This window comes from Sinocyclocheilus grahami, unplaced genomic scaffold, assembly GCF_001515645.1.
Source record: "Sinocyclocheilus grahami isolate Dianchi unplaced genomic scaffold, SAMN03320097.WGS_v1.1 scaffold588.1, whole genome shotgun sequence".
Classification (NCBI taxonomy): Eukaryota; Metazoa; Chordata; class Actinopteri; order Cypriniformes; family Cyprinidae; genus Sinocyclocheilus; species Sinocyclocheilus grahami.
Genome location: NW_015505767.1, coordinates 1,014,138 through 1,035,912, shown reverse-complemented (window position 1 = coordinate 1,035,912; position 21,775 = coordinate 1,014,138). Strand labels below are relative to the sequence as shown.

Genomic DNA, 21,775 nt, shown 5'->3' with positions numbered 1-21,775 from the left:
GTCTGCTAAATGACTAAAAGTAAAAGTAAAGTAAAAGACCGCTTAAACCAGAGAAGGTGAACATGGTATTCATGTGGGGTAAAAAACCATGCAAGCACTGTCACCGGCAGCAAGTTTAGTTTTACTTTTCTTTTTGTTTTGTTTTCATTTTGAAAAGCTTATTTTTGCTGTTTACCTCACATTATGCTATGGAGGCTCTCTTTTTTATTTTTTGATTCCTCAGTGCAAACACGTTCTGTAATTTATTAGTCATTATATAGCCTAATACAGCGTGTAGGCCTATGCCATGCCTCATCTTATTCGTTTTTGTTAATAAGGTTTTGTAAGCTATTTGTCATTGAATACTGTTTTATTGTTGTGCATTTTAATTAAAAATAATGAATCCATCTTTCTTTCTTTGTCTTAAAAGGTGAAAGGTGTATAGATGTAAGCTAAACAGACAACTAAAGTTAATCGCAAAAGAGCCAGCAGTGGGAAGAATGAGTGTGGAACCCTGAATTGTCCAGCTCCCTCTGTCAGTGATCTAGCACGCCCTCAGCACCTGCGTTCAAAATTCTCTGGAGCCGCCCCTGGTACATCCATGTATTTTTGAAAAGCAAAAATTAAGTTTGTCCAACTCTAAACCCAGTCCCCAAGTAAATTAGGTTGTTAAATAAAAAAACTAGCAAAACGAGTTGCGCCGTGTCCCCACCACCAGCAAAGTTACGCCACTGATACAAATCATGCTCTTTAACGCATCACGTTTTATGATCTCGAATGAAGGTATGTGCACAGCAGTGACGTTTTAGGCCTTTGGGGGGATTAAAATAACATCAGCAAATTACACCTGAGTTTATCAAAATAACCTGGATGGCAGTTCTGGTTTAGAAGTGAGATTGGCCAACTGAGTGGAAAATACTGAAAGCTGTACAATACACAGAAGGATCTAATCCAGTAAAGTACAGTGAGACTACAGTGGTACTTTTAATACTCCACCGCAGCCCGATTAACCTTGAATCAAGACTAGTTAGCACATAATTAATAATTGAAATGGTTTTGAAATAATTCAATAATTGAAAAATATTTTGTTATGGTTACACTTGAATTGGTTACAAAATAGATGAAGGATGGTAAAGCATAGTTAACTGTACCCAACATGGAAAATATTACCTGAGAGAAAGAGATAGAGAGGGGGGGGGGAGACTAGAGAGAGGAAGAAAAAGAGGGAGAGAGGGCAGAGACCCAAGAAGAGCTCCAACAAAGAAAAGAGGCAACAAAGAAAAAAGACAGAGCAACAGTTACAATCCTCTTTTATCCCTTCCTTGACCATGTGACTAAAAACCAACTGTGAGACATTCAAACTGACCAATCAGCAGATTACAACTTCACCCACTGGGCAAAAGGTGTGACAATTAGCAGACCCCTGGTGTATACACATGTTGGCCTACAGGCCTTGATCGATAGCAACACTTCAGGAATGCCAAATGGCCCTTTTGTTACTGAAGATAGGTTTGGGACAGGAAAGCAGAAGTCTTTGATAATTTTTGACCTTACAACAATTAACACCAGATGCTGGAGATGGGAAAATACAGGGCTTAAGTACTCAACTAAACGAGGGGATGACGAGACACACCTGGACTCAATGAACCACAGTAGGAACAGGAACAGGAACAGGAAGAAAACCCAATATGGGCATGTCACACACGAGGTAAAACTAGGTCAATGGGAGCAAAACACAACACAGACAGTCCATATTGCTGACAATTGTATTTTGATCAGATAAATGCAGCCTTGTGAGCTTAAGAGGCTTCTTTCAAAAAACATTACAAAATCTTATTGACCTCAAACTTTTAAACAGTAATGTATGCTGAAATCTGTTACTGTAACATGTATTTAGTTTACTGATTACAGATTTGCACAAATCTTTTCCTCTTTATGTACACACATTGCGAAACAAAATTAATTCTTCTGACAGACCGCATTGTAATTAATCAGAAGTTTGTTTTTGGTTTGTTACATTGGAAGGAAGTTTCCTAAGTGTGGTCTATGAGTGTTATAAGAGGTGTGAACCAGCATAATGATTGTTGGCAAATATATTTTTTAACCAAGAACATTTTTATCTGTCACTATCAATGGAAAAATTTAACTGATCACTGATATCAACACTGCTCTGACTTGTTTTTATCGACCTTGAAATTTAAATCGGTTATTGAATTTTAATGACCTCCTTTACCATCTGGTTTCTGTTTTATTCAGTTTTATGACCTCTCTGAACCCACGTCAGCACTTCCGCAGCCCTGGATTGGCATAAACGCTGTGAAACTTGGGAAAGGTTGAGAAATGTGCAGCTGTGGACCCAAAACACATGTGGTAAATGAAACATTTTAACTTTGATTAGTTAACTTAGATTAGTTTTAATAACGATAAAGTGTTGCAGTATGTTAGCCACTAGACGTCAGAGTAAGGTTAGTCCAGAGCAATAATTTCTCTGATCAGCAATAGCTGTCACATTATTACACACACAGTGTAAATACAACAGAAGACAAGAAGTCCACACTGATCAACTTAAAGGTAAATAGTAAATGTGAATTAATGTTCATATTCATTTTCAGGTTGTATTTGATAGATGTTTTCCACAGCCATCTCTCTGTTGTACAGGCCCACACTGCTGCCAGAGTTACTGTAGATGACAGAGTTCTCCGAGTTCTGGGCTCTGAGGAAGAAAAGTTATGAAAAACATTTTGTTTTAATGACCAGCAATGCCCATGACAAATATAAGCACAAAAGGTGACCTAATAGAAGGATCATACTGTACTTGCTTTGATGCTGTTATGCATTGCATGGGTCACTTACATTTTTTAAAAATTAATAATATGCACAATATTATTGCCTAAATAATTACAAGATTATAAGACACAACACTGTTCAAAAAACTGTGTTCAGTTAGATTTTTAAGTTTTTGCAAGTCTCTTGTTCTTGCCAACGCTTCATTTCATTGGTCACAAATACAGTAAAAATGGCAATATTGTGAAATATTATTATAATTTAAATTAACTGTTGTCTATTTTAAGTTTTTTTATTTCTTTTTTAACAACAGCTAGGACACATTTCTCGATACTAAAGTCCCCTTTTCACAACACTTCACACAGTTCTCCAAACTATATTTCAACTTGACACAGCAGTTCATTTCACATTCAAAATACACTAAAACTACCAAAACACTTCATTAAAGTTAAAAAAAAAATGCTTACACAATTTTTGAAACTGTGGCTCCATTTTGCAAATCACAAAACAAACAAACACACACACAACATGCAAAACGTCACACATATCTTACAAAAGCAAACACTTCTTTCAAAATTATTTTAACTCTTCAAAAAATGCTATTTTTGCATAGTAACTCTCCAAACAAACATAAAATAATTAGCCACATACATGCCAAACTACACACAGATGTGAAAAATGTATAACACTACTCTCGTGTGTCTTTTGCTTGTTCAGAGTGCAGTTGAGTGCACAGGAGTTTGGCATAGCACTCGCACATACATGCATATTCACATAAACACTATACACATTATGTATGTACAACTGATGAATTTGTTATGCAACTGAACTGAATCAATACTGAACTGACTTGAGCTGTGTAATGACACTATTGGCTTGTTAGAGCTGCTTTACATAGAATTTGAATTTGATACTATTGTGAAGCTGCTGTGAAACAATTTATATTGTATAAAGTGCTTTAGAAATAAAGTTGACTTTCTGACTTGGCTCGTATGCATATTCAATGTGTGTTGCATATTCAACACACACACACACACACACATTCACGCATAGTATATAATCATATATATACACTGTAAACAGATATGAAAGGGGGTAGAAATAATTTCTTTCTTAAAACACTGAGTTTTGATTTCTAAGTGAACAAATTATGTTTAAGTGTTTTCACACATGATCACTGGCTGTAGGTCACCAGTAAATGAGTCTGGCAAATGAAACAAAAGAGCTGTTAGTTTTTAATGATGTGTGTTATGTAGAGAACAGTTTTTAGAGTTCTGCAAATACAATAGCAAACTGAGTTTAATTTTTAAAAAACTTTGTCCTTGCTGAATAATAATAATAATCTATGTGACCCCCTAACATTTGATGGTGTGTAAAGTGATGAGTGGTTGTATCTCAGTATAATCATGCCAACAGTAAATTCCCATTTGTTTTCATTGTTTTATTTACATATGTTTATAATGAAAATAACTTTGGAATTAATGTTTTTAATCATAATCAGTATAATTAGCACTTGAAGGATTGACTTACATGTCTACTGCAGCTCTGGTTTTCTTCTTGTGCTTCACTGAAAATAGAAACAGTTTAATTTTATAAATAACAAACACAATGAATATTACTGTGAAATTTGAAAAAATGAATTGACTGAATGCACGTTGGACTCACATATCAGAATGACAGCAATGACAATCAAAGCCAACAGTAACAGGAGGACAGGCACAATCACTGCTGATGCATTTACCTTAAAACACAAATCAGTACAAAGATATTAAGTGATCATTGTTTCAAACATGTCTCAAAAACATATAAGATTTTATGTTTATGGTGAAATACGCACACTATCTTTGTTTTCCACAGAGGACGATTCATGATGATCAAATGAGGTTTCTTTTTTAGAATGAAAACACAAACAAAATGGTCAGTCAGCATATTTGCAAATACATGCAGTATGTTACACACAATTATAAATAGCATAAAATGATTCGCTGAATTATAGGCCTATACCGTATGTTGTGCCAGTGAGCCAAAATCCAATAGTACTGCTCTCAGGAGCATTTGTTGAACTGACGATTGAAGAACTCTCTTGTGTTGTGTTCGTTTCCACTACAAAAAATGATAATGTCACATAATGTTCTTTAAACGACCAATTTCAATGTCTTTTATAGAAAGCAGAGATCTTTAATGACTAAATATTTGTGCAACATGCAACTGAATACTTCTGAGTTGCCAAAATAGATTACAGATAATGAGAACTGAATCAGTTATTCATAAATGAAACCTTTTCTTCAGTCATTATAGATTCACTGCCAGGGTTAAAATCATAATACCTCCTGAAGTTTCAGTGGTCTGTGATTCAGAGGTTATAAGCCCAGAACTAGTGGTTACCAAAGGCTCTGGTGTGGTTGGACCAGGTGCTTTGAAACAGGATGTAGAATGTTCCTTTTTAAATGTTCACACTCGTACATGAGCAACAGAACTGCTGACAGGACTGACTTTACACAGCAGTGATCTAATCTGTGATGACGGAATGATGGCAGATAACGTCTTAATTAATGTAGCCATCACCAAAAATACCTTCTTTTTCGACTAGGTTAGATTTGTTTTCATTGTGGTATGTTTTCATCATTCAGCCATGACAGATTCACATAGAATCACATATATTCACATATAAACACACACAAGTACCCTCTGTAATGGCAGTGCTGAAAACTCCTGTGGTTTCATGCTCAGATGTGCTGCTTGACATGGATGTAGTTTCCCAAGTTGTTGGAATAATGGCTTTGAAGAAAGTGTATTTTAATGTAAAACTATACTAACTTTCAAGATCTTGAAATTGTTTTCTAAATCTACACTGTCCTGTTCAAAAGTTTGGGGTCTGTAAAAATTTCCAGTGATTTTAAAATAACTTTCTTACGCTCAACATCACAAATACAGTAAAATACAGTAATATTATTGTGAAATATTATAACAATACAAATTAGCTGTTTTCTACTTGAATATATTTTAAAATGCAATTTATTTCTGTGATGCCAAACTACTGGAAACTCCTACTGACCCCAAACCAAATATATACTGTATATATATATATATATATATATATATATATATACACATACATATGTGTGTGTGTGTGTACATGCATACAATAGGTAAATTGAACAGTTAAATCACTGGGATTTAGTCACTTCAAGTGTTTTGGCATTAAAAGCATTGCTTTCGACACTTACCGTCATTAACAATCAAGTGGACGTAATACATCTCATCATTAAACAGTCCAGGTACATGTATTCGGCATCCATACTTGCCAGAGTCTGTTTTTTTAATGTTTAGGATTGTCAGAGACACGTCTCCATGCCGTATTTCTCCCCCCAGCTGGTATCTGTATGATTTTTTCCTCACCACTTTATCTCCATCACTTCCAATAATTTCATTACCACAACCCATATTGGGAATGTCTCCTATCATCCAGCATATGGGACATTTTCCATGATATTTGCTGTCATATTTGCATGGCAAAATGACACTCTCACCCTCGAAACCCTGTACAATGCCGTCGCTGCATTTAGAAACTGAGAGAGAAACAGTGATTTAAAAAAAAAAAAAGTAATACAAAATATACAGATCCAAACAGTGCTAGATAATGTGCCTTGTTCATATAAAATGATATTAGGGGTTACTCCACAATTAAATACTACACAAATAAAACAGAATATTTGAAAATATGAATTACATAAAAAAAAAAACATTTTTCCTCACTGTCACAAATTACTGATTGTAACCACATTTCAATATAAATGTGAAACTCACTTGTGAGATAACAGAGAATCCAGGATGCAAAGAACCAGCTGTGAAAATCAGTCATGATGAAAAGGTTTCACTCTCTCTGCAAACAGTGCTCAAGAAGACAACCTCATCTCTCTTACATTATAACCATTTATGCGGAAGTCAACATGCACATGACACCCTTTCAGCTTTTCTTAAATGTGCAGTCCGACATCTTTTTTAGAGTTTCACTTCCATATGTGACCTACTACTCTGTGGTCACTTCCAAATAACGAAAGAGAGACTTGTGAGAACATATTAACATTTATTTGAACTGCAAAAACACACGCCTCTATACATCACATGCGAGTTTTTACTTTTTGCAAGATTTCATTGTTTGTGCATTATTAAAACTTTTAGGATTACATTTCATTTTTCATGCAACAGCATTGAACACTAGAGGCCGCTATTGTGTGATAAATCAAATTGCGTTTCCAAACAAACCAAAATTTTTATCTCACGTGGTGTTTGGGCATTTAGTAATTGATTTCTGAGAAAGAGATGCATGACATTAGATTACAGTTTGGAAGCTTTTTACAAAAATGCTTTACAGATAAAGATACAGGCAACAAACACGTCATATTACAATGTAAATTGAAAAAAAACCCAACACCATAATGTAAATAAATTATCTCAGATTTAGATTAATAACTGATCAATTATTTTATAAATAGCCTATTAGGCACTGATAACAAACCACAAAAAAATAATAATAATAAAGTCACCATGCATGTGGTTTTTATACAGTCATAGTGACCCCAGAACTGACTATCACACCATATCTGTGTGTGGTTGTTGGTCTGGGAAGCCTGGCAGATTTTTACATTCTCCTTCAGCCAGTGCGTTCTCTGGAGCGCCGCAGTCCTGAGGGCAAAGCGTTCAGATAGACGCATTAGTGCACAGTAAGCAAAACCTCTTTCACTTCCACTCAGCCACGGAGACACATTCTGAGAGCCAAATTTAACGTTGTATGAGGCATGAGGATCTGCAGAAGTTTCCACACAGCAATGAGCAATGAGCAATGAGCAAACGTTTCTTGTTCATGCATTAAATAAAATGTTCAGTACACTTTTCAAACTATATATTGTTTGGTACAGAGGCTTATTTGAGTGAATATGACATGTGAGCATGACAACCTGACAAGGTCACATATTTCACCCCCTTTAAGTATTTATTTTGGTGAATATGACATAGACCTTTGTAAACATGACAACCTGAAGGTCACATTTCACCCCCTATATTACATAATAATTCTTATATTACATTAATGTTTTAATTGACAGTGAGAATGACCATTGAGACAACAAATTAAGGTATGTACATTTTCAAAAAATATGCTTCATTATGAAAATAATGTCACATTGCAAAAAAAGTAACTTTGTTTTCTTATGCTAATTATAATTTCTTATCTCCTCTCTTTTGTGTTTAGAATGAATTGTGATCTGTTCATGTTCTTGAGAGGTTTCATGAGATTTGGCCTTTTTTGCTTTTTACAAGTATTTCATATTTCTCCAGAGCTAAACCATTCAAATGAATTACTTGCTACTCTACTTACTGAACAGGAGTGCGATGATTAAACCCGGGATGAAGACAATGGCCCCCACTCTTACAGTATTTATGACAAATGTTTCCATTGTATCCTAGAATGACACACAACATGTATGTACAGTAACACCTTATTCATGTCCAAAAATCAATATGCATTTCATACATACATTACCTACAACATATTCAAGTCAAAATACAGATGCAAAACTGCCAATGTATGTGTCTTTGCAAACAGAATAGTGCAATACCTCAGCATGGACAACTGCAATTGCTTCATACATGTAGATGTCGGTGGCATCTGAAATAAATCAATCATTGTATTTACTCTTACATTTCTGAATAACTTTCAAAGTTGATTAAATGTGGTCATGATTATATTCATACCTGCAGTTGTCTTTTCTGATATGAAATAAAGCTCTGTAATGAGTGTGGTTGGGTCTGATACATAGTAGACTGTGTGTAAAGCAAAAAATGGTTAGTCTGGGTTTTGAGCCTAGTGCTTGTTGACCACTGGTGAAAAGTTTTCAGACTACTGTGGTCCAACTATTATGTTAGTACTGGTAATTCAGATTTTAAAAATATTGTTATTAATATGGTAATAAATGTATTGGTTGATAACAAATGATTGATTAATCAATTAAATTAATGAATAAAAAAAGACAAAAAAAAAGTTTTCACTAACAAATTTAATTTATAAACTGTCGTCTAGTGTTGTGGGGCAGTGTTCTTTTAATGTTTCTGAAAACAAGGCTGCATTTGATTGATCAAAAATAAGCTAAAACTGCAATATTGTGAAATATCATTACAATTTAAAATAACTGCTTTCAGTTTTAATGTTTTAAAATGTAACTTATTCAGAAATAAACATGATTCTTCAGAAATCAATAATAAAATGCTGATTTGGTGCTCAAGAAATATTTCTTATAATTATCAAGTTTGAAAACAGTTGTGCTGCTTAATATATTTGTGGCATATTTAATGAACAGAAAGTTCCAAATTTGAAACGGAAATCTTTACATTATAAACATATTTGAAAAGTTCAGATGCCAAATCCTCTAAGTGCCATCTGAAATTTTCTTCTAAAATTAGCATTTTTATCAGGCTCCTATGTTTAGGTTCAGTCATTTTATTTTTATGACAATGTATAGGTCAGTCATTTTCTATGCCATTAAAGTGAAATAAATGAACATAAATATAGGAGCCTGATAAAACTGCTCATTTTAGAGGAAAATTTCAGATGGCACTTAGAGGCCTTTGCATCTGAACTCTCCATTTACTGTCACTTTTGGTCAACTTAATGCATTCTTGCTGAGTAAAAGTATTAATTTCTTAACCAGTCAACCTTTCTATGTTGGCCATGTCCTTGGATGTGCAACCTTTGAAATCAGCAACAGAAGTAGCTATACAGTATGCATGGTTAAATATCTAGTTGCATTAGCATTTAACATTATTATCCCTTGCTCAAAACAGATCTGAAAAAGCAAAATACTTTCTAACCTTGTTTTTCCTGATTTGCTGTTGAAGGGACCAGTTGTGTTTCTGAGATGACTCTCTTTGGATCCAGTCCTTTTTATGCAAGAACAGGAATATTGTAGATCATCACGGTATGAGCACAACAACACTGATATCAACTGGAGTGGTTACTTACCATTGCTGATAAACAGATAGACATTGTGACTAATGTCATTGAAAAGTCCAGGGATCTCGATACGGCACACGTACATCCCAGCATCCCTCTTTTGAGCAGCCTTTATGGTAAGTGAAACATCCCCTTGCTCCAGTCCACTGGCAAAGCTGAATCTGTTTGACTCTCTGTAGGTCACTTGCAAGCCATCGGAGGAGATAACAGTGTTCTCACAGCTGAACCATGACTGACGTCTCCCCCAGCAGACGTTCAATAGGCCAGTAGTGTTAATGTCATATTTATATGGAAGATTAACTGTATCCCCAACCTGTCCAACCACCAGTTTTGATGATTCGCTGCAGGCTACAGCACATAAACAGAGAGAAGTTTCAACACTTGTTAGTTTTATCATTCATACGGCACCAAATAATTTGATTTCTCATGCATTTCACACATTCTTCCTGATTCTTTCTTAAAAAACATCTTTAACATCTTTCACTATCACTAAACTAATCAAATAATGTTGAGTGAATGATGACAGAGTAAGAAAAGGTTTATTTTTTCCAGTGGCCTTAGAGGAGAAATATAGCACAAGAAACACAACAATGAACATACATAGAATAGTATTCATTATTCATAACATCTTGTTTTCCAGTCAAATATTTGAACATCCTAAAAATGAGATACATTTAATATACTTTGTAAAGTACCCATACAGACAATAAATGAAGTTTTTATATCACATATCAAGTATTTTTCACACCACATTGCAATTTTTTTCTTGTTTTAAGCATACTCTTAAATTTGGCTAGAGTTAATAAAATAAGAAAATAATTGGAAGATGACAAGTAAAGCAAGACAAAAATACTTGATCCTATTTTTTGAACTGTACAGATATGAAATATAGCGCACAATATTTTATTGTATTGCACTGCTGAATGAAGAATTTTTTTGTACTTACATGTTACATGTATATTTGATGAGATAAAGAAGAGAAGGACAATCATTTTCTTTGCTGTGGTAGACTCAAAAAGTCACTAATACATGTCTCATATACTAAAAATACAACTTCTCTTTTTCATGAAGGCTGTTCGCCAATAGGAATAACTTAAACATGTCATTGGTTCCACAGCCAGACAGAAAAAATTGTATCCCAGAACATTTTTTATTTGATGTATTTTTATACATACCACTAAAAAGTTTGGTGTCTGTTTTTTTGTTTTCTGTTTTGTTGTAATGTGAAAGTGAAGAATTGTATAATGTTCTCTGACTTATGCTGTTCTTTTGAACTTTCTATTCATCAGGTAATCCTGAAAAAATGTATCACAGTTCTCACAAAAACTGTAAATATATTACAATAAAATAAAGTTATTTTAAATGGTAAAAAATATTTCACAAGATTACCAGTTTTTACTTGAGTAATTGATCAAATAAAGAAACACTAAAAAACATTATATGTTACCGACCCTATACTATAATAAATGTAATGTAATGTAATACAATACAATACAATATAATATAAGTTATATTTCCAAGAAAGCAGCATTGTTCTCTTAAAAAAGTGTCCCATAATTTCCCTGTGGGAATCAATAGACTATGTGTAATTCAACAAAATTGAAAAGAAATGCCACACATGGCCACAAAAAGCATCCTCCTCAACTTCCTTTCTTTATTTCTTCCCCCATTTACCATTGCTGACACTACAGATCCTGAGATGCTGTTTCAAGTCTAGACAGTCATATTATTTCCTTGAGGCTGGAGGCTCAGTTTGAGCAAAGGTGACTTAATGTTCTGGTTAAGTTAACCTCTATTGCACTCAATCAGGTTTCCTTCTTTCAGTGTCAGTATGTCTCCATGCCACAACCAGATACAGATCCCAAGTTTCCATAAGCAACAATTCTGTCACAAGTACAATAGCAAAAGGGAAGCATTCTGTCCTGTTCCTTCGAAAATGTCCTCATTTCTAATGTTTATCTTTTCCTATTTTATCCCCAGTACTCTTCAAACTCAGTCAAATGCAGTGACCTAAAGAATAAAGTCATCTGTGCAACCCCAGTACACATGGGATCAAACAACGTACTAGTGAATCGGATGTAACTGCAAACATGTAACTGCATGTTTTTCCAGAGACTGGATATCCAAGTTTATTAGCTGTTTAGTCTAGTTCAATTTGTTAGGCTTATTTTCACTTTAGTTGAAATAGTTGAGTTTAGTTGAGTGTTGCTGATAAAATTTTTTATATATTCTAGATATTTGCTTTATTTGTGTGATTATTTATTATGTCACAACATATGAAACTGAATTCGCATGCATGTGCTTTGAATTTATTTATAAAGCATAAATCTTTCAAGGTGAAGTTTGACATTTCTGTGCCACTGGCATCACCAAATGGAGCTGCATTAGAATAATGAAAATGTGAGTCATTAGTATTAAGTATTACATTACCATTAATGTTTGTGGCTGGTTCTCAAAAGGGATGCTAGAGATTTTCAAAAAGCAAATCTCACTTTTTACATATTGAAAATATACTGTGTTGTTGATACACGCGAGAACCAATGAGATTTGTGACCAATTAAATAACTATAAAAAAAGAAACCATTCAGAATACTATTATGTGATTTTTCTTTTTTCTTAAGCTTGACCGTTACATCTGTCACGTCATTTAATGTGGACTTTGTTTTCCTCATGCACGTTCCCCTTCATTGAGTTAATTGTGCCATTCTGTTCAGGTGTGTGCAGTTAATTATCCTTGTTTGGTCTATGTATTTAAGTTCCTGTGTGTTCAGTTCTAGTTTGTCCAGTCTTTTCTATTAGTGCTGCCTGTGTGTTGGATTACTGGTGTGTTGGATTAAAGTCATTATAAACCTTCTTCTTCGTCTTTGTACATTTGTGAGCAGAGTAGTGGTGACAACATCCTTCACCCCTGTGTAACACGAAGTATAAAGTTTCATAGGTTTGGAGCGATGCAAGGGTGACTAAATGACAGGGTTCATTTGGGGTGAAAATCACTTTTTATTAAATTTTTAATACATTTAAATAAAAACAAAATACAATATATAAAATATTGGATTTAAATAAGATTTTAGGACTGAATCATTTTTGCAGTGATTAACGTTTTAGCACGTTGAATCAATGAGTCAATCCTAAAATCTTAAGTGTGAGTATTTACATCCAAACAGTGAATGAAAAAGCAGTTTTATTAAGTATCAGCTAAATAAGCAAGTAACGTTTTTTTTAACTAAATATACTGAGCCTTAATTCACTTTTGTTTTATTAAATGAGTCTTCATGATGTGCCAGACTACCTTTCTTCTTTTAAAAATTGTCTGTTTTTTGTGTGTGTCATGCTTCATCACAAGGTTGCCAGTATTCAAAGATTTTCATACTGCTGGCTCTTTGATAGAAAAAGATCTTCTTTAACTCTACAAATCAAGTCCAGTATTCAAAAGTAGACAAATATATAGTTCAGTCATGAAACTCTAGATGGCGCATTCTGACGGGGTGTTAATGTAACTGATGATATTCAGAGAGTTAAACGACTTGGCACAAGCTGATTGGTTCATGCTGCATATGCAGCCAATGAACTTACTGGCTTGCATTTATATGGCTGGCTAGCATTCACTAGAGATTTCTGCAGTGCGCTTTCAGAGTTTCTCTGAAACCCTCCACCTTCCCCAGCTCCACCTGTATAGATCTGCTACGGGGTTATTTTATATGCTATTTGTGCAGCAGCAGTATACCTTAAATACTCATGGCACCGTATCGCCATATGCATTGGCAGTAGCAAGTTCCTGCACTTGCTTGCAGCAGCAGCAATAATCTACAACTACAGCAATAACCAACTGTATTTGCAGATCTGTTCCGCCAAGACCAAATACATTAACATTGTCATATCCATCACCATGCTAAAATCTTCCGAGAGTTGTCATGGTTGAAATACCGAAACACCACTTTGAGCAGAGGCATCATCTATGCTCATTCATGAACTAGAATTACTTGCTGTCCTGCCCATGGTTTAGTTGGCAGTCTCATTCTGTTGGTTGTCTCAGGGTTTAGAGCATTACTGTAATGGCACTACTTACTCTTTTTATTTTACTTGGGAGACAATTCACCTAAATAATACTGCCAGTTTGGCCATTGGCCTGGCTGGAGGCCAGAACTATCCAAAAATCCTATATAATATGAAATCAAAAAGGCACTTATACGGCTGTTTAACAGTGACAGCTGGAAGGGCAAACACATGGTGGTCCAAGCGGGCATTCATCAAAATAATTTTTCATGATCCTAGGAATTATTTTGCATAACCCTTAGTCATTTAATAGCTCTTTTTTATATTCTGTAATTGCCAACAGATTTGAAGAGTGCTCCACAAAACAATGAAGGGGACTATTTAAATCTTGTAATCATTAATCATGTTTTAAGGTAATATAACAGGATGAACCGATCATAATCAGTGCAACACAGAGTATTTCAGTGGCATAGTTTAAGAGAAACTCAAACATACTCTTTGTGCAGCGTGTTGTAATTGTTGAATGTAATAACAGATGCAAGTAAACCGGTTTGTTTCACTGAATGCTTCATGCACCTTCTGCTTTCCTCTGAGAAAACAACCCAGTCAATATGTCTGTGGAAATCTCAAACGCAGGCGCATTCTGGCGTGTGATTCAATTTCAGATCACCTATTATCTGAGTTTACTGCGGGTTCACCACCATCCAGAATGACACAAACCTGCTGGATAATTGCACTTTTCCAGAGGAACATGCCGAAGACAGGACAGAAGGTTTATTTGAGGCTGTAAATGCACGTAAATGCAATATAAAAGCTTCCACGGGTCATGCGCTGGCACATGTGCTGGACAAGGCTACAGGCTTCTCTCTTTCTCTTTTATGTAACATAAGCAGATGGGCTGATATATGACTCGTTTTACATATTATATTTTTAAATCCTATCTTAATAATAATGAGAGGCATCATTTGCTCATTTGTGGATATGCCGCACCTGTACACACTCACGTTTTTGCCATTCAAGGCTTTAGCTATTGTCTCGTCGCCCATTCAGCAGCAGAATCTCACACTGTCAAGCACCATCAGCAATAAATAGAACTGACAAAGTGTATATATTATATTATAATATATTATAGTCATTAGCATCTTGCTTATTATGGGTCTCCTCAGAATGACAGGAGATGAAGTTGTTCTTTCATTACAATTTCACATGGCCTTCTTTATCTCCCTAATTTCTATTATAGTATTAATGAACTTTACATTAATTATGTCCATCTAGAAGGAATGTATAATTCGAGTTGAGTCTCATGCCTATAGGCCCCTTATACTGTATATTGTGACTTTATTTTTTAATTGTGACTAGAAATCTAGAATAGAATAGAAATCACACAGTAAAAAAATAGATTGAAATTATTAGATTTCTAACATATTTTATATTTGTTTGTCTCTGACAAGCTTCAGTAGATGTTTTTCTGTTTTACATTAATTTTTAGGTTTTTTTTTTCATAGTGTTGATTATTTAAGAATCAGTCACTATATATATATATATATAAAAAAACATTTTGACCAATAAGTAAGCTGAATATTGTAGTGGTATTTACAGTACAGTGACTGAAATATACTGCAGTTTTAAACACGGTCACAATGACCACATCAGCTTCCAGTGTGACCAAGCAGAAAAGTGTCTCTACAGATTTCTGTGTGAAAACACATTACAAAGCAAACCCATTAAATGCAGTTTGTCCTGCTCGACATGGTGCATTTTAACTTACTAAAGAACTTCTTTAATCTGTGTCAATTAGGCTTATGGATGCTTAAAAGGAATCAATTGCAGTCAATGTGAACTGATCTCATCTACATTTCTTTTGTTGATTAAACAATACTTAAACATTAACTAAGAGCCCAGTGGGTTTAATACATTAGTGGGATACAAAATTATTAGTACTAATGTTGTTTATGCCAGTAATGAGCTCTGTGTTATGTGACCCAGCATATTTATGATATGCAGCTAATCTGCTGACAGACCAACAAGACTTTGAGCTTTATTAATATCAAACGTGGCATATAATGTCATAAAATCTAGATTTGCAGATTTGCATACTTTCACCTTGTTCATCAGATGAGAAATCAAGGGGAGATAGGTTTAAAGATTACAGTGATCTGTGCACTGTCAGCACCTTCTGTGAATGTCATGTATGAACGTCCATATTTTACAACACAGACTGGTGCTTGATATTAATTGAAACTGTGCCACAATTGTTTTTCCATGCATAATTAACCCAGACATTTTCAGGAGGTAAACGATGAGACATTTGCATTTTCTGATTCTCGCAGACAAAATACATGCTCAATGTGAGTAATTACTTTGGTTGAAACAGACCTGTCGTTGTACAATTGTGTCTTTTATGCTTCACCAAACAGAACCCTAAATGAAACATTGAGCTCAATTTAACAGGCTGTTCTTGTGCTTAATCTTGAACATTGTGTATTCCTAAATGCTGCCATGCTCTTGAATTAATTATGCTGTTCCACGGAATTAGCTCTCACTGTGTTTTGCCAGAGGAGCAGCACCATGCAGTGCTGAGGTAGTTTATCCATTGATTTGTATCAAAAAGACCCGTCAGAGACACATTTAAGGGCAAAAAGACATCTGGCACAGCAACACATTTTGAACTCTCCACCATCAGTTTCACTTCCTTGAGAAACTTTGTGTACATTTTTTTTATTTTAGACTTTAGGTTTGTAATTTTGACCATTTGTGACTCCAGCCTCTTCTTTATTCTCTTTTTGTCTTATTTAAAGTTCCCGGAGACTTGCAGGAGAAAGCATTTTGCTTCCATTGAACTGAATGCACATGTGGCAAATAAAACATTGTTGATGATTTCGCATATAACATGTGCTACTAATCTGCCTGGGACTTATTTCTCTGAACATTTCTGATTTCTTAACCTGTCATTTAATTTACTATTCATAGCCTGGAGGGATGATATAGCCTTTAGTGCAGTGGCTATTGTTTGGTTTTGCTTCAGGACCCAGATTTGACATTGGATTTAGTAGACACAACACAGTAAAAAAAAAGTTTATTATACAAAAACAGACAAAAATGTTACAATTTTGACTTAATCTCATAGCAGTCTGATAAGGTGACTTTATTTACTATTTATTTACTTTTTTATTTTTACTCTGATATGCTTTCGTAGCATTGACATTTATTATAAATTATTATTTATTATTAATAAGACAATGTTGCACCACACACACATACACACACACACACACACACACACACAAAATTTGCTCTTAAATCACGCCAATCCTTGTTCCAAGTGAAACTGTCTGACTGACATAAAAAATGTGGCACTGCAGGTGTGTTGTCTGTGTAAGTCTCTCAGGGTGGGCCATACAGTTGGCTTGGCACTGATATGAAAATAAATGTACCACCTTTTTTTTCTTTTTAGATGCATTGTGATACATATATCTTGCAAATACTCTACCAATACTGTACGATGTCATTTAAAAAAAAGATTTTAATACACTTTTAAAAATAAAGGCATGGGTGCTTCCATGAATAATTAAATCATAAAAATAAGCGGTAGGCTATTTTAGAAAGGGCCATTTAAAAGATGAAAGAGAGGAATTAGGGAGAATAAAAAAAGTATGAATATATTGACTGATCTGAAAATAAATGTACCACCTTTTTTTTTCTTTTTAGATGCATTGTGATACATATATCTTGCAAATACTGTACCAATACTGTACGATGTCATTTAAAAAAAAGATTTTAATACACTTTTAAAAATAAAGGCATGGGTGCTTCCATGAATAATTAAATCATAAAAATAAGCGGTAGGCTATTTTAGAAAGGGCCATTTAAAAGATGAAAGAGAGGAATTAGGGAGAATAAAAAAAGTATGAATATATTGATTGCTGTTGTGTGATTGATATGTAATCATGTAATCAATAAAAAAGTAACTGTAGTCTGATTACAAGTATTTCATAATGTAATTTTTTAGATAGCTATATTTTTTATAATGAGGTCCAGCTGTTGTAATTGTGAGTCAATTGTAAGAGACACTTAGTTTGTCTGAGAGTAACACTATTAAGTACATATTCTTAGAAGACAGACTGACATTTATATGGCAGAAATCCATGAACGTTAAGAGTAAATTATTTCAAGTTTTCTTCAAAGCCTCCTGTATAATAGAAATCAATAAGCGGTCATTCCAGTGATGTCACTGAGCGGTGTGATTACAGATTGGGCTCCATCTTCAGACCCAAGAATATTTATAGTATGTATTTGACGGCGCGTAGTGATTTGTTGCTGATTGTTCAGTTGTTTTTTTACAATCTTTGTATGCTCAACAAGCCTCTACCAGAGACACAAAAAGTCATTCATCATGAGTCAGCGGCTAGAGGTCTCCATTGGAGCGGAACACGTGACTCATTTCAACACATGCGAGGAGATGACATTTCATCTACACTTGCATGGATTTATCTCCCTTTGGCAGTGAGAGATCCTGTAGGAGATGAACCACACAATCAGTGGAATACTTAAATCACAGCGGCTTTTAAAATTAAAATCTACATTACATTTAGTATTGAGATTATTTACTTTCCTGATACACATTATTGTGAACAGTTCATCTGTGCAAAGTTTTTCCTTGTGCCCCCCCCCCCCCTTTTTGGATCTCAGTGTGCGAAATTAATTGCTAAGAACTCCTTATTAATTTTAGCCATGTACAATTCACCTTCTGTCTCCTTCATTTGGAGGCTAATATTTTAAGTCCGAACTGGAAATGGCCTCCACTTTAAACGGTTCCTTTTTCAATAAATTATACAGCACTTTTTCTTTCTTTTTTGGGTGCGAAGTATAGTTTTGAAATGTATTACTAATTTTCTCTAGATTTAGAATTTTAAGCAATATTGCTACACAAAATAGTGTTCTGAGGTACCATTACATCCCTTACCAAAAATAGTATACTTCAAGTATATTTTAAAGTATACTTTATGTAGCAAGTATACAAATATCAGTGTACTAGTAGTATACTTGGTAGTGTACTATTTCAATACTCCTTGGGACTAAATTGGTCCACTTTCTAGTATATAAAAGTATACTTTTTAGTATACTTTAAGTATAACAGTAGTAAACTTTAAGTACACAACTAGTTTACAACACTATTTTTTAGCTTGTACTGCAACTATACTAAAAGTAAACTTATATGAATACTGATAGTTTTCTAATTAAATACTTGTAGTAGCATTTTTAGTACACTTTGAAGTATAGTCTTAGTAAACTACTAGTTTAGTAGTTTTATACTGCAAGTATACTCGTAAGTTTTTTTTAAAGTGAACTTTACATCATACTTTAAGTATACTACTATGTCCCTATTTAGGTATTAATGTGTATATATTTTGTTATATAAATATCTGAACATACAAAACACCAAAAGAAAGAACAGGGTATCTGCTTGTAAACAAAAACATTTTATTCTAGCTTAATGCATTCTTTTTTTAAACACTTGAATGTGGGTAAATTTCATAAATAATAAAAAAAAGAAATAAACAACATTTTGAACAAAAAGCTGAAAAAAGACTATGAATTGGATTCAGAACGATAATCAAAACGTAGATAGAGTCGATCAACACCCCAAAGCTTGACAGTCATTATTACCTTTTGATTGGTCGACATTACATCAACTTTACACAGTTTTGATGCTCTTTTATGTCTAATGATCGTGTTCAGGGGCGGACTGGGACAAAAATTCAGCCCTGGCACTGTAGCCACACCAGCCCACATTACCACACCGACACAACCCCACCCACGGACACACACATTCACTACTTACATTTGTGTACAGATGGTGAAATAATATAAGCAGTACCATATATGTAACAGATATTTAAACATTTAATGTATGTGTCTGGCAAACAATGCTTACTACTTTTTAAAGAGCACACGTTTATAACAAATTTACACATACAGTTAAAACAGAAGAAAAAGAATCTGAGGATGTTGCAGAGTCTGTGTGCTGTCCGTTTATGCCATTTGTCTGCTATTACTGTCATTCTCTACAGTATGTTGTTCTTTGTTGTCACTGTCTGTCTGTTGGGTTTTTCCTACCTCTACCACACTCCTCCCTGTCTCTGCTTGGCCTACTGTAGCATCCTTCCTCACAGCACTGGTGTTGAAAGACCAGGGGTCTCTGGCTGTACTGATTCCAGCAACATCCTATTAAAGAACATCCTATTAATACAACTGTTTAATACAATGAAGGCTACTGTCAAAAAAACAAAAAAACACAGGAGCTAACTGGCAGAAGTAGTGTGACAATGACTTGTGCTAGCTGTATTTTCTGTTTTCTTCTTACCGCTGCAGCAGTCAAATTTAAACCTTTTGAAAAGAGTTCGGTTAATTTTACAAATTTGGCAGCGTCGGACTTAAGCCCTTTTTTCCCCTTTCTCAAAGTTTTTCTGCACCACCTTTCCTTTTTTACGGTCCATTATCTAGCTTTTACTGAAAATTAGCACGTGTTGCAATCTCTCTGATGACGTGCTTGATTTTGACTGAACGGTCCGGTCGGCCCATCTCGGGACCAAGCGGCCGGCCGTTGCCGATCGGGCCAAATGCTTCACATTTATTCATTATTAACATTATTATTATTATAACCATAGAGAAACTGGTCCTATGCGCTGTTGGCCGGTAAAAACAATTTTATTTATATATATTTAGAATAAAATCTGACCGACCCACATTAAACAAAATGGTCCGGCCCCTCTGGCATTTGCCAGAATTGCCAGATGGCCAATCCGCCCCTGATCGTGTTAGATTACATGTGGAAGCATCTGTATGGGATTCTGATCCCATACATCTGTTGTTTCGGTTTCTTCTTCACTTGTGTTTTTTGAAAATTCTGTACAGAAAATGTGTACTAGCACCCCCTGCAGTATAACAATGAAAACACGGATTCTAGGAACACAAGTATAGCTCAAATATATTTAGACTTTTTCTAAGTAGGCTATAAGTCAAGTATACTTAAATGTCATTTTAAGTATATTTCTGAGAAGTACATTAAGCCCATTTCTGAGAAGTACATAAAAAGTAGACTAAAAGTATACTTTCCTATTTTTTAGTTTAAAAGAAGTATACTAATAGCACACTTGAATAAACTTCTTTTTCGTAAGGGATTCAGTCTCAACAATGTGAGCATTGTAAGGAATTAACAACATGCACTGGTTGTATAAATTTCAAAACACACAACAATAGACAGTGATATCATTCCTGCATGAACAGGACATCATCAGATATAACATCATTAATTCATAGTAACTGAGGTAAAACCCAAGAGTTACTGCAGTCATTTCAAAAAAGTGTGCTTGATGAAACTGAATAGGGGTCAGCTGTCAAGAAATGAATGTTTTAAGGGGTTATATTGTGAGAAATCAAATTTTCCTTTTCAACTCTGATTGTTTCATGGATATATCACAATGTGATAGAAGCTTTGCTAAGAGGCTGTTATTGAAGGATGGGGCAGTTAAAAGCTATATTAGATACGACAGCAACCCTGTGTCATGTATCTAAGCTGTTACTCATTTCACATGTAAAGGGGTCATTTCTTAAAAGGGCACAGCAGAAAAAAAAATCAGCCGATGTGTTTTTAATGGTCAGAGAGAAGAGGGTAAATGGTCATTGAAAAATTAAAAAATATTACTAACATAGAGTCAACCTCAAGGGAAAACGTTTTTTAAATAATAATAAAAAAAATTAAAATAGATAAATAAATCAAGTATTTCACAATAAGTAATACATATATACATGACATTAAAAGATAATGTCCCTAGGTTACGCATGTAACTGTAAGGATAAAATAAACTCAGATACTTTGATCTTCTGAGACAGACAATACACACACAGTGCATTAACATACAGACATCTGTTTCCGCATCTCACTGAGAGAAAATGCGGGAAAACGTCTCTCACATATGCATTGGGTCCTCCTCATCCCCTTCCTTCCCC

The 21,775-nt window shown here is 34.5% G+C and overlaps 2 protein-coding genes across 6 annotated transcripts; both read right to left on the bottom strand.

Annotated features, from left to right (window-relative positions):
• Positions 1-1,870: 1,870 nt before the first annotated feature.
• Positions 1,871-6,647, bottom strand: LOC107557044 (T-cell immunoglobulin and mucin domain-containing protein 4-like). Of its 4 annotated transcripts, XM_016240344.1 has the most exons (9): positions 6,571-6,647; positions 5,991-6,332; positions 5,449-5,541; positions 5,091-5,177; positions 4,768-4,866; positions 4,601-4,650; positions 4,429-4,504; positions 4,294-4,330; positions 1,871-2,692 (listed from the first exon to the last, which is right to left on the bottom strand). In XM_016240344.1, exons 1-9 carry the CDS (start codon positions 6,623-6,625, stop codon positions 2,569-2,571), a joined length of 963 nt encoding a protein of 320 aa, XP_016095830.1. In that variant the 5' UTR covers positions 6,626-6,647; the 3' UTR covers positions 1,871-2,568. The 4 variants fall into 4 exon arrangements, with proteins under 4 accessions (XP_016095830.1, XP_016095831.1, XP_016095832.1 ...); XM_016240345.1 differs by lacking the exon at positions 5,091-5,177; XM_016240346.1 differs by lacking the exon at positions 5,449-5,541.
• Positions 6,648-6,878: 231 nt separating this feature from the next.
• LOC107557043 (hepatitis A virus cellular receptor 1 homolog) lies at positions 6,879-10,785 on the bottom strand. 2 transcript variants are annotated; one of them, XM_016240342.1, is made up of 7 exons: positions 10,719-10,785; positions 9,782-10,120; positions 9,631-9,699; positions 8,518-8,586; positions 8,382-8,431; positions 8,141-8,225; positions 6,879-7,449 (listed from the first exon to the last, which is right to left on the bottom strand). In XM_016240342.1, exons 1-7 carry the CDS (start codon positions 10,762-10,764, stop codon positions 7,418-7,420), a joined length of 690 nt encoding a protein of 229 aa, XP_016095828.1. In that variant the 5' UTR covers positions 10,765-10,785; the 3' UTR covers positions 6,879-7,417. The 2 variants fall into 2 exon arrangements, with proteins under 2 accessions (XP_016095828.1, XP_016095829.1); XM_016240343.1 differs by lacking the exon at positions 8,518-8,586.
• Between the last annotated feature and the right edge of the window lie 10,990 nt (positions 10,786-21,775).